General features: G+C 31.4%; 1 protein-coding gene across 2 annotated transcripts in view; it reads left to right on the plus strand.

Annotated features, from left to right (window-relative positions):
- LOC111632188 (intraflagellar transport protein 22 homolog) overlaps nt 1–11,747 on the plus strand; it is a 17,462-nt gene extending 5,715 nt beyond the window's left edge. Inside the window, exons 4-6 of one of the 2 annotated variants that reach the window (XM_023376557.1) lie at nt 9,464–9,562; nt 10,485–10,585; nt 10,653–11,741. In XM_023376557.1, coding sequence (XP_023232325.1) covers nt 9,464–9,562; nt 10,485–10,585; nt 10,653–10,807 — 355 coding nt within the window. In that variant the 3' untranslated portion in view covers nt 10,808–11,741. Of the gene's footprint in view, nt 1–9,463; nt 9,563–10,484; nt 10,586–10,652 lie in introns of both variants that reach the window. The other variant, XM_023376558.1, reaches the window with a different exon arrangement.
- Nucleotides 11,748–14,632: the final 2,885 nt, after the last annotated feature.

Genomic DNA, 14,632 nt, shown 5'->3' on the forward strand with positions numbered 1-14,632 from the left:
TTCGAACAAAACATTCGAAATAGAAAGCCACTTTCAACCACTTTCAGCCTCATATCTCCCGCACCCTTATAGCTATCGAGACGCAACCACCCCTATGCACGAATGGAGACTTGGGGCTACCACCACATACAAACACCATTCACGTGCGATGTGTAGTTTTGGCGAAAAAGTGAAATATAGGGACATACATGTCCATTTTTATATATATATATATAGATGTCAGAACTGAAAGTCACAACTTGAATATTTATAACACGTTGACTTATTATAGCATAAATGAACTTATTATAGTGATATCATTGCATGAATATGCTAAAAATGAAATAAAAAATTATCAGAAAAAAATTAATTAAGAAAAAAAGCATTAATTAAAATTTTTTAAGCCAACAAAACACCACCTGGACAAAAATATGTGAAACAGACAATAGACAAAACGCTGCTGTCAAGTGCTGACATCCATTGTCAATAAATTTTGCAAAAATTGATTTTTAGTAGGGTAACAACAAATTGGTACCCTTGAAGTTTTGCTTAACAATGGGGGTACCGACCAATCGGTGCTTTCGAGGGCAAAGGGTTAAGGATCTCAAAAGCATACAAATATATGTTTGTCAGGACTTGGTGTTGGTCAATACTAGCTACAATTCAATAATTTTTAAAAAGCTATATTTTTTCATTGTATATATGTGTACACATTATATATACAGTTGATTCCATTTAATTACGACATGTTGGGACTAATCTATTTTGCCTCAATTAAACAAACTAATAATAATTTCTAAAATAAAATATGTAATACGTAAATAAATAAATAAATAAGTAAAAAAAATGATAATTACCTTTATTAAAGCAAAATACAGAAAATATTCATACTATAAATTGTACAGAAAAAATAACACTTACTTTTCATGATAAATTTTACCATTTTAATTTTGCAAAAATGCATCAAGTGTAGTCTGTTTTTTACTTCTGAAATTTTACAGTTCTACAAAATCAGCACATATATTCAGTGCAGATGTGGGGCTTTCTTCATTACCTTCTTGCATAAAATAATGCTGTAACTCGACTATAAATTTAATTGCCTCATGATTTGTCACAAGCACGGGTGGGTCATCATCCTTATCATCGCTTTCTTCGTCAAATTTTTGATGTTTAGATTTAATGATGTTAACAATTGCATCCTCAAAGTTTTCATTTTTGTCGTAACAGGATAAATTGTCATCTATTGTTGAAAATTCTTCATTATTGATGATAGGAACTTGCAGTATGCCTTCATTTTCCTCACTGCTCAAAATTTCAGAAACATCCAAAGGTTTTAAACTGCAAGCAGCAAAGCAGTTTTGTATTGTGCTGCTTTTTATAGCTTGTCAACTATCAGAGACAAACTGTATGGCTTACAAAATGGATGTTTTTGCACTGATCTCTCTGGCTGTTGATGAACTTGTAATTAGGTTTTCTTCAATAGATTCCAGTATGTAATTTACCAATTTTCCTCAACACATTGTCTTTAAATTTTTTATTACCTCAATGTCCATTGGTTGCACTAAGGATGTTATATTAGGAGGAAGAAATTCCAGCAATATATTTTTGAGATTATCTAAATGAGGATATGCAGCACAATTATCAAGAAGCAGCAAAATTTTCCTTTGCTTACATTGTAACTTCATTGTAAGCCACTTGCGAAAAATTTCACAAGTCATCCATGCATTACCGTTGGCATGGTACTCTACTGGTAAACACTCTATTCTTATCTCCTTAAAGCATCGAGGCTTAGCACTTTTCCCTACAATTGGTAGTTTTCATTTGTCGGTATCTGTCATATTTGCACAGAATAACACAGTAATACGATCTATTGCTCTCTTATACCCTGACAGTGCAATGTGCTTATAACACAGGGAGCCATCTGGTGTAGCATGATAATAGAGGCCAGTTTTGTCAGTGTTGTAAATATCATCTGAACAAAAATTTTCTAAAATAGAAGGATTTAAATTTTTTGCCACTATTCAGCACTTATGTTATCTGCACTGCCCTTTTCATCATATACTTTTTTGTATTTGATATTGTGTCTCATTTTCCATTGAGACAGCCAACCATCAGTTTGCTTTAAAATCATTCTCTGATGGTTTTTAGTGATCTCCTCTGACTTTGGTCAGAGGAGATCACTAAAACCCTAAAAACTAAAAATCTAAGCCACAATGATTTTGATGTTTGGATTTAATGATGTCAACAATTGCATCCTCAAAGTTTTCATTTTCATCATAACATGATAAATTGCCTTTAATACTGGACCGCTGATATTTATGCCTTGTCCACTAACCATAGAACACCATCGATCTAATGCTTCTTCAACTTCTGGATCCTTTCCATCATGCTTTCTTTTGGATGTTCCTGGAATTCTTTTTGTAATGCCCACTCCTCATGCAGTTGATTTTCTTGTAGGAAATGCACAATGGTAGATTTAGGTACACCAGTTATATCAACAAGTCTATGATGGCTTGTATTCAATGGCTGGCTTTTAATTTTATCCAGTAGTGCAATTTTACTTGAAAGTGTAAAATCATTTCTTGACATCTTGGCAAAGATTTAAGAATTTTAAATAAAATTGACACTAAAACACCTTCCTATAATTGCCTTACAATCTTTGTTTCTAATTTATTTTTAATTGTCTACTTGGACATTACTCATTAATAGGACTTTACACTGGTGTTTAAAAATTGACACAATAATGAGAGTTAGTTCAGAAAAAACAAATTTTCTTTATTAAATCACCTGTAGTAGTAACTTTTTCTGTACACTTAAATGTGTTTCAGGCTAACACACTCCTCATCAACATTATTACTATAAACAATAATAAAATAAGATATATTGTATATTAATTATAAAATAAATTCTCGACAATAAAGTATATATATTTTTAAGAACTTACAGTAAACATGTATCCAATATCAAGACTGTGTGAAAGTGCAAAACAAAGACAAAAAGGCATAAAAAAAAAGCCATAACATTAAGATGTTAAAAGAATTTTTAAAAAACTTAAAATTATTACAAGTATTGGTTGATATTGTAACTTACATCAAGGTTCTATTTGCCATTAGATAAGGACATTAAAATAAGACCTTCCAAGGGAACTCTAGCTTTCTTCGAACTTGGTTGAGAAACACTCGAAAAATTGTCTGGGGTCCTCGTCCCTTCACTTTTAAAGGGATCGTCTGACCCAACGATGATCCAATCCGAAGCAGGGTCAGTAGCTTGAATTCAGGTCCGCCTCAGACAAGATCGTGGTGAGATACATCCCGCTATGCTAACTCCCCTCTGGAAAAACCGAATTGCTCGAGTGAAAGACAAAATCATTTTGTCTCTGCTAACCGTTAGGCATAAATGACATTAGTGTATGTACTTCTGATATACAGTATTTTTGGAAGATCCCTAAAATATATAAAAAATTGTTAAATTCCTTTTCTTCTACTGTCCGAATTAAGCAAAAAGTTGTTCCAATTAAGTTTTTAAATCATCTATTAGTTTGGTTTCTGTTCTTTGAGATTTGGCCTGATTAACCGGTGGCCCAATTAAATGGAATTGACTGTATATAGAATCTCATTTTAACAGATCATAGAACAACAGAGTTTTTTCCCGGGTCCCACCAAATCAATGTAATTTTACCTCTTTTTAATTTAATTTTTTTTAAATTTATTTTTTAATTTAATTTATTTTTAAATTTCTTTATTTAATGTAATTTTACCTCTTAATTTTACCTCTGATCTGTAACTCAGAATAATGTATTTTTTCCTAGCTCTATCTCCAGTAGACATTGTTTCTGGATACTGAATTCAAAAAATACATTGCACACTGTGCAAACTAAGTGCATAATCATCATGGTTCTCACTGCTAACATTGCAGCCACGCATTAGTACCCTCCTGTGGTGCATTGATTAGTGGAGGGAAACTACTTTCAGCTTAACATTTCCAGATATGCACATGTGTGCAACAAAGGTGTGCAACATCTTTGTTGCAGACACATGTTTAGGAATATCACACCTTGAAATCGTGCTTGCAAAACAGTAACAAAAGAAACCCAGAAACATTACTTCATCACAGCGTCATCAAAGCAAACCAGGATGGATGAGTTTTTTAACATATCATGATCATACGTACTTTATCACTTTTTGGCTTATAATGTATACAGTCTGTCAGCTTTCTTACAGTCTTGTAATATACATGTTTATATAAAATAAAGAATAGAAATCTAAAGAATAATTTCAAGTAGGTGTTTTTTATGTAGGGGATTTAAAAAAATGAAAATTTTTCCAAATGGATATTTACCTGGGAATGTGAGAAATCCATTGTTCATGATATAACAGATTTTTGGAACAATGGCTGATTTTCAACACACCAAGCAATCCGTTAAAACACGATTCTACTGTGTGTGTGTAGACACACACAGTAGAATCATATACACATATACAAGGTGGGAAAGAAAGTCATTTAACACCCCTGCTACAAAAAATAGAATGTACATTGAGCACATCGTGTAACATACACAACTCTAACTGTTTGAGGTAGGTCAATAAAATCTTTTTGCAATCAATTCCTTGTGAAATCCAGACCCTAAATGATGTGTCACAGGACCACTTTGCCATTTTCAGTTTCACTCTGCAACTGAAAATTTAATATGGCCATATTGATTATGTATTTATGTATAAAATTTTACACACAGATTGATGTGTGTTACATACATATCCACCATCAAGATGGCGGCCATGCATGTAATACACATAAATCTGTTTCTCCTGTGATCTAATGGTGTTTGACATGAGTGAATTAACTTTGGGTACATTCTATGTTCTGTAGCAGAGATGTTAAGTTACTTTCTTTCCCACTCTGTATATAATGTTGCATAGTATTCTTGTATTCCTTTGGAAGAAAAATATGGATTAAGTTCAAAGTTAAATGTAAAATTTGAAAAATTTGTAAGAGTTCTGCTATGTATGTAAATGATGATGTAAATACAAATAGAAATACAGTAAAATCTTGTTTTGTGATGCTTGTGCAGTTTTGAAATTCTCCTGCAAAATTGCATAAAGTGACCAAGTTAGGAGTATCCAAAAGTGACATTTATCGCCATTTATGTGGCCAACAGAACAGGAAAAGCACACATTCTTAAGCTCAGTTTCACTTAAAGAGCTTTAAATGGAATTGAGCTTTGTTGCTAAAGTTTTGAAACAGTTTGCTGAAATCTCTTCAATGGATGACATTCAAATAAAATAAATCTTTATTTATACTCAACAAATTAATCTCCAAAATTTAGTAAAAAGAAAGACAATTATGTATTTGTTCCATCATTTTATACAAAATCCTGATTATATTTGTAAAAATATAACTATAAATCAATTATATTGTTTGCTTAATATCTAGTAGAATCCATTATTGTTTTTGATGATTAGTTATTCTATCCAAAATTTTTATTAGATTTGCCACAATGGTTAGACACAGAAGAGTTTTACTCCTTTACAATAAATCAGTGATAATTAGCCTACATCACTTGCAACATACAACAAAGAAAATATCAATGAATTTCATCTAAAAGCCAGTTTAATTATTAACACTTTTCTGACACTTGGACACTTCTCTATATTTACTATATTCTCTATATTTTTATTTTCTCTATATTCTATATTCTTATATTCTATATTCTATATTCTCTATATTTACTATATTCTCTATATCTATTATTTTCTCTATATTCTACTTAATAACTTTGTCTGAATTCTTAAGATTCTGTTTAGTACTTGAGTGAACCCTATTGCAAAGAGCTTGATTTCACTGTATAAGTACATGTACCGATATCATGTATTTCAATACTTCATTATCCACTGTTAATATATTATCTTGTATAAAAGTTTGACTTATGTAGGGCTTTGTTACAAAGGATTTATATAGGGTTGGCAACTAAGTGATTGCAGATTTTGTCAATAGGTGGCCTTAGCACATTTTTTTGCTTTGTCATCGTGTTCAAAGCATTTAACCTATATTGTTTTCTTGTTGTTTGGACTTCCATCTTTAATTTAGTAAAAAAATTGTATCAATTAGTTATTTAGTTTCGTTTTTATCCCAATTTAAAAATGGAAGAACAAGACGTGCATTTCAGACATATTTTATTGTATTATTTCTGAAAAGGCAAGAACGCATCACAAGCACACAAGAAGTTATGTGCGTTATATGGAAATGAAGCCTTGAAAGAAAGGCAGTGTCAAAATTGGTTTGCCAAATTTTGTTCTGGTGATTTTCACTGAAAAATGCTCAACGATCTGGCCATCCAGTTGAAGTTGACGAGACCCATATCAAGGCCATTATCGATTCAGATCATCATAGCACAATGCATGAGATTGCACAGAAGCTCAATGTATCACATACATGCATTCAAAAAAAAAAATTAAAACAGCTTGGCTATATCAAGAAACTGGATTTATGGGTCCCTCGTCAGCTTAAGGAAATTCATTTGACGCAACGCATTAGCATCTGCAATTCACTTCTGAAACGCAATGAGATTGAGCCATTTCTGAAACGACTGATTACTGGCGATGAAAAGTGGATAGTTTATAGCAACATTAATCGGAAAATATCGTGGGTGATGCGAGATGAACCAGCCCAGATGACACCAAAAGCTGAGATTCACTAAAAAAAGATTATGCTGTCAGTTTGGTGGGATTATAAAGGAATTCTGCACTTTAAACTTTTACCAAGAAACCAAACGATTAATTCAAATGTGTATGTTCAACAACTCACCAAACTAAGCGATGCAGTTCAAGAAAAGCAGCCAGAATTGGCAAATTGTAAGGGTGCTGTTTTCCAGCATGATAATGCAAAGCCCCACACATCTTTGGTCACTTGCCAAAAATTATTGGAGCTAGGTTGGGATATGTTGTCACATCCACCATATAGCCCTGACCTTGCGCCTTCAGATTACCATTTATTTCGTTCCATGCAGAACTCCTTAAATGGTAAAATTTTTAATGAAGCTGATGATGTAAAAACACATTTAATTCAGTTTTTTGCTGGCAAAAATCAGAAGTTTTATGAACATGGAATTATGACACTGCCTGAAAGATGGAAAGAGGTCATTGACAAAAATGGACAATACCTAATTGAATAAAGTTATATTTTTAAGCAAAAATTTTGAATTTTCCTTCTTATTTAAAATCCGCAATCACTTAGTTGCCAACCCTATAGTATTATGCGAATTTTTTATTTTTAATTATTTTTTTTACTTTTATCATCTGTAGTAAACTTTTTGCAGGATTCATTTTGGTACTCTAATTACAGTTCTGTGTCAATTTTTTCATAACCCCACCTAAGTGACCACAAATTGTACATCCTGAAGGTGGCCACATAAGTGAAGTTTTACTAAATTCCAATTTATATACAAAATATGTAAACCATTAAAATAAATATAAATCATAGAGTCAACTTATAGTAGTTGATGTTTGTATCAGTGACAAAAATTCTTTTCTGCAATTGAATATTTGATACCAATTTATTGAAGGCATAACTAGATTTTATAGAACATCAGAGTTACAAAAATACAAGATTTTAATGAATTATTAATACAATAGAATCCTCATTATCCAAGCTAACATGGACTTACGGTACCTCAGATAACGAGAAACTTGGATAAAACGGAAGGCCATAGCTGTGGCTATTTTGGACTTTATTATTTATATGGCAGGTCACTTTTAAGTCTCTTTTTACACCTTAATGAATTTAATCATACATAAGAAGAGCAATTTTTATATCATTTATTACATGGCTAATATGTACAATAATTTGAAGAATAAAAAAAATGTATATTACTGTATTACATTTTATTATGAATAGTTTATCTGACATTGAACTTAATTAATAAAATGTAACATATATTGCAAAATGATTTGTTTCTGTTATCATTCTTAGACTTTTTTTGAGAAGTGTTGTAGTTTTTTGGTTTTATAGCAATTCCTTCTTCTTATATTCCACTATCACCTTGGCATTGGCCATTCACTTGGTAAGGTTGAGGTTAAAAGTACAACAGTATTCATGTGCTCGGTGCATTCACAGCAAAGCTTCTATAATTTATAGTAGTAGAGAAATGAAATGTATTCACTTAAGAAACCTTAAGTGAATACATTACTTTTGTTTAGACAATCGAAGTTTTGCTGTATTGTAATGTTACAGAAAAGCATATATTTAAGATCATGTAGTTGCATAGCAAGAGATGTGGATACACAAAATTTATTTTATGTATGTATCACTTTCTTAACTGTAAAAAAGATGCTGTGGACAGATACAGTTCATTGGCAACAAAAGAGAACTAGTGATTAGCATGTTTAGGCTTTATTTGTAAAAGCAAAAGCTTTCCTTTAGAAAATATTAGAATAGAAACTGTAAAAGAATGAGAATTATAAAAATGGGGAAATAGTTAGATTTGGCATTTTTGGAGCAATTATTAATTAAGATTTGTTCTTAGAATTTGGGTAAGAAATTACTTTTAAAATTAAAAATTGGCTGACAGTATTTACATTGTCATGGAAATTACATGGAATTGTCACTGTAATTGATTAAAATTGTCACAGGTGATTATAAACAATGGAAGAGGAGAACAAAGGTAATTTTCTATCTTCTATATATATATTTTTTGTATTTTAAGATAAATACTGTTAGTCAACTCTTAATTTTAATCAGCTATTGTCATGAATTATGGCATTGGCATTGTTTCCAGAGGATGTTTTTATCCATTTTTACATGTTTTGCAGAGATGCAACCTCAAATAAAAGTTTATCTCTTTAAGGGAAAACTGTTTTCAGATTGTTCCTGGTGATTGTAAACAGCAGAAGAGGAAGATGATAATTGTATATCTTCAGTCTACATATTTTTGAAATTTTAAAAATAAATTACTTAATGATCAAAATAATTTATTGTTACTGATCAGCATCAGTAACAATAAATCAACATCAGGAATCTTTTAAAATTTTATTTGAAAATCATAATGCAAACCAGAGTGGTCTATTTGTGAGACTGCTGATTGTTCTTTCTGACCATGGATATAAATAAGATTTCTTTCTTTTGTACAAGAGAAAACAGATATAAAAGTAGGTCTTAGAATCTACAAATTTATTTATTTATTTTAAAATCATTGGAATGGATTCAAACCTATATACTGGAGTGATATCCAGAAAAAATAGGCTATCTATTACAGATTAAACTATTTGTATGGTCTGGAATTTCATGTATTTTATATGCAACTGGGCTAATCTTACAACAGGCAAAAATATATAAATCAGCAGTTTTTAGAATGCTTTCAAGCAAATTTGAATTGTTTGTGAAGAAATTAATTGTTTGCTCTTTATACATTCAATATGTATCAATCAAACTTAATGAGATATATTGTGAAAAATATATGACTAATAGTTTTGTAAATTCTATTTTATTTCAGGTTTGAAGCATGTTGGCCTGCTCTGATGAAAGATGCTCATGGAGTGATATTTTTATACAGTTCCGATCATCCAAACGTAGAAAAAGAAATGGACATGTGGTAATGGAATTTTAAGACTTTTGTATCCAAATTTTGTGATCAGACTCATTTGATCCAGGATTTTTTATTGTGAGATTATTATCATGCATGGACTGAAACAAGTGGTTCTTAGAAAAATTATAATTACAAAGAACTGTATTTCTTCTAAAATTTCTTATTTTTGAAAATGCTGAATATTTTAAATTTTGTTTAAAATAGCACAAAAAGCATGAAATTTTCATTTTATTTAGGATAAAATAATGGAATTTCCACAGGGGTATTGGTTTGTTAAAAAAAATGTGTATTTAAGTTTAAGTATTCATTCAGAATACAGGTATACCTCGCCTTACGTCGGTAATTGGTTCCAGGAAAACGACGTAAGTCGAATTTACTTGTCTCCGAATCTACTTGTCACTAGGCTAAACCGTAAATTACCATTCCCGGTTCTGTATTTTATTTATTAATGCATTTTTAATAATATATGGTTAATAAAAATCTATTTTAAGCTTACAAACAAATAAATTTTAGTTTTTAATATAGTACAAAAAAAGTAATCTAAATTTACGAATGCGTGTACTGTAAATACAGTACATACTTGTATATATTTTAATATGATTTTATGTGCTTTAAACGTTTATCTAGTGATATTACGACTTCAATATTTGTGGCGGACAGACGTAAAGTCGAATAAAATGACTTAAACTTGATTTTTATTTTTCCATATACTTTTTTAACAAGCGACGTATAATCGGGAACGACGTAACTCGAAACGACGTAAGTCGAGGTATGCCTGTACATGTCAGTTTTTATGTTTTATGTAATTTTGGGCAGTGACATCTTTTTAGTTTTAACAATTATAAAATTTTATAAGCTGTTGCATTTCTATTCTTATAATCAAAAACTATTATATAATTTATAAATTTAATGAACTTTTATTTTGCAGGTATGCCAATTTCGTCCAGGCACAGAATCTAAAAGACAACCAGTGCATCGTGTTTTGTCACCAAATACCTGGGAATCCAAAAGGAAGTTTCTCGCAATTATGTAAGTAGATAAAGACCTATCTCAATGTAATAATCAAATCTGGTCATGAGTGTGCTTCTCTTTTCAGCCAGCTTGTTTTCCCATGTCCACTGGATACAGACCAATGTGGAGGATGACGGAAATGTTGTCAGACAAGAGTTTAATAATTTTCTGGAGAGACTGTTGAGTAACATCAACGAAAGAAGAGATCAGGAAGAACTCAGCATAATGAATCACCACTAGACCACAGTATTTATATTGTTTGTTGTAGCAGGTATTTATTTTAATCGATCAATCATTGCAATTACACAACAAACTGTTAAAATTTTCAGTTTAATGCTTAAATCGAGTGAAATCTAATGTGTCAAAAGACAAAAAAATGAATTTAAATAGTTGTATTTTATATTTTTATAGATGGCACAAATTTATGATTTAAATAGTACTTTTTAAACTAAATCTTGTCAGTATAATTCCTTTGGATAATACAATTCAAAATGAAGCTATTAATGATTGCAAACAGCAATTACATTTTTGCAGTTAAGGAAATTTAGACAAAATTACTTGACTCATTTGTTCAAGTTCCAATTCTTGATAAAACCAAACAATATTTTGCATTTATAATAATATAATAGAATTTTAAATACATAGGTTATAAATTAGTTCATAAAATTTGAAAACCAAAGGATTCTTAATGCAAATCTATTGTTGAACAAAATGTTAAGTCAGTCAATATAATTGTTCTGAAATTGGAATTTTTTCAAGTTTTATAAAATTTCAAGCAATTTCAGAATAATTTTCTTGGCAACCACTCATCCTTCACTATAGACTATAATGGAAATCTGAATATCAGGCCTACCATCATTCTGCCAGGAAATAAGGTAAATAAGAAATTGCAGTTGCATATCCACATTTCAGCAAAATTGAACAATTAAATCCATTTGTCCTATTAGTAAAATGTCTCAATACCCATTTTAGTAAATTTTTGTTTGCATTAAATCTAAAATGTGGTATATGAATGCATTTTGGCACCTTACAACAAATGCAAAACAAAAATTCTCACAGAAGTCAACTAGAATGTTGAATTCAGCCCAGATTCACAAAAGTGTTGTTAGTTACAATATTACATTCTTGTGATGTCATTAAATACAACAAATTTACAACATACTGTATCTGCAATTTGCCATTTATGACAAAATATCAATAATCTGATTTTGAGAGTTTACTGTTTCATCCAATAGGAATATAGTTTGGGAACTTTTAAAATGGTGAATGTTGTCTCCAACATAAGTCTCAGTGATAAAATGAGAGAGAGAAAGAGAAGATGTAATTTTACTTCTGAAATACTGATAAATGAAGTTGGAAAAAAATAAAATAATAATAGTTGGATAATATCCTCCCTTCTATTATTACTTCTTGTGGAAAAGGTAATTGTTGGAGATTAATTTGCAAAGAAATGAATAGTGTTAGTAATGTGTGTAAATGGAGAAATTACAAAGCATTTCAAAGAAAAAAGGTTAGTACAATTTCTATATACAGTGGTACCTCAGGTTACGAACGCCCCAGCATACGAAATTTTCAGGCTACGACATGAAATTCGAACATATTTTTGCTCCACGATACGAACAAAAACTCACTATACGACGTTACATTAGTTCGCATTATTCATTTGTTTTTCTTACTACAGTTATTTTTTTAATGTATTACTTGGCTTTAATTTGAGTATGTTTTTCGCGTTGGAACGAATTATTTGGTTTTACATGTAATCGTATGGGAAAAGATGATCCACCTTACGACATTTTCATGATACGATCTCAGTTTCGGAACGGATTAATTTCGTATCCTGAGGTACCACTGTAATGTGCTTACTGATATCAATTAAACAAAAAATCCTTTTCCTTGACATTTAGTAGTATCAGATTAATTCTGTTAATAAAATGCCTTTGATCAACAGACAAACTAAATGATGAATTTTCAATGAACTCTGTAATTCATCAATCAGGTGAGCTAAATATTCATCGGTCATCTTGAAATGCCATGACAACCCTTTTATAGATAATAAATTACATCTCAATGCAAAATTTCCAGCAAAGAAATTCAATATTCTAATATTTTTGGCCACTATTTCATCAGCTCTTGTCAGGAACTGTAGAATGGGAAATAGAAAAACTGTTCTATAAACAGAATGCCGTTGCGTTCTAATATTAAAAGTTTCAAATACGTTCGAATAAAGACTGTGATGTATCTGATATGACATATATTATGAGTCTAGATAGTATTTCCATGCATTTGGTACACAGATGGCATCCGTGTTGATGCAGGCCCCATTCCTGTCCACCCTGTAGATCTCTCCCACTTCTAACTTTCTGTTTTGCTGGTTGAAGACCCTGTGTATTAGGGTAGCTTGGTCCCAACAGGGGAAAATCCCTGGCATAACATGCCAGAACTGTATTAATGTTTCCTTTTTGTACATCATATTTATGATCCTTTAACCTAGCCTGCACGTGGATCTAATATACATTACTATTCTGTAGAACATATCGTCCTGTAGTGGGATGCGGTATACTCCTGGTGCTTTAGCATCTTCAGTGCCATCCTTTGCATTAGACAGAAGGCAGAAAACGTTGGATCTTTTGTATGTTAAGTGTATGTTTAAATCTTTGCAATCCTTCTGTATAAGTGATGAAGGGATGGTTCTTAGCTTAGAACTACTCGATTAGCTTCTGTTTTGTTAACATTGGTATTGGTGTTGGATGACACAGTGAAATGTTTGGACAATAGTGTGTTGATAAATGTGCGGCTGTATCCATGGTTGGATGCAATTTGTTTCAGATGTTCTAGTTCCTTGCTGGTATCTGACCTCTCCGTATAATGCGAGTAAGCTCTCGCAACCAGTGTATGGAATGCGGATTCCTTATATAACCCATTTTATGTCATAATACAGTGGGTGATCGGTTAACGAACATAATCCCTAAACCATTCCAAGTCCATGTTCGCTACCTGAATTGTTCATTAACTGAATATTGATTTACCATAGATTTTTGTTGGAATTTGATTAATTTGTTCTGGACACCCCAAAAAATAGTAAATAAGCAAATAAAAAAATTTAATTTTTTTATTTGCTTATTTACATGTAATAACAAACTAAAAGCAATCTCCATTTTTTCATGGATGGCACAGGTTTGTTTCTCAGATGTAATTTCATTACTCCTTTATCTGCTTGAGTCTTTTTGATCATATCTTTCTTAGCTAAGATTGTATCTATTGTAGACCTGTTGAAGTCATCTTCTGCGCACTCTCTACCTTGGCTATTATCTCTTGCTTAGTTTCTATAGTGAACACAGTTCTGACACTCCACTCTTTTTAGGTCCCATATTATTATCAGTTTTTTAAATAAGTTCAGAAAAACACTTACAAAAATTCAGAGAACAGAAATTAACTAGTGCAAAAAAGTTATGTATACAACTATGAAAGTCTTGTTCCATAAACCATTCACAGATGCCATTAAAATATAGTTTTACAAATCTTAAATGCAGCATCGCTTCTTCTTGTGTTTGTTCTGTCGGGTGTTTGTTATCCAAACATAAAAATCATTCACAAAACTGTTCATTGTCCGATTTGTTTGCAGTCTGAACTAGTTCGTTAACCGATCACCCAATGTGAGGTAGTCAAAAATGCACAGAAACACGTTATGGTTGTCCAGATATTCATTTTTTTATACACACAATCATAATCTCTCTGATTCCAATTGAAAATATTTGAGAAATGATGCATTTCTTCATTCTTGAAAATTGGTCCAAAAAGCATCCTTGCAACTTTGAACTCTGCTTTCATCACATTCACTGGTTCCTTCTTTGAATCAAACTCCCTTCATCCATGGGAAGAGAAAGAAGTTGCAAGAATATTGCCAGGTCTGGCGAATAAGCAGGATATGGAAGGTGGACCATCTTGCAGGACTCCAAAAACAACTGGGTTACTTTGGCTGTGTGTTTGGGAGCATTATTGTGAAGGATCATGATATTGCATAGCTTGGATCTTGGATGTTCTTTGAGTGACTGAAGTACTTTTTGC

The sequence above is a fragment of the Centruroides sculpturatus genome, unplaced genomic scaffold, assembly GCF_000671375.1.
Source record: "Centruroides sculpturatus isolate CEXI.00-Female unplaced genomic scaffold, Cexi_2.0 scaffold704, whole genome shotgun sequence".
NCBI lineage: Eukaryota > Metazoa > Arthropoda > Arachnida > Scorpiones > Buthidae > Centruroides > Centruroides sculpturatus.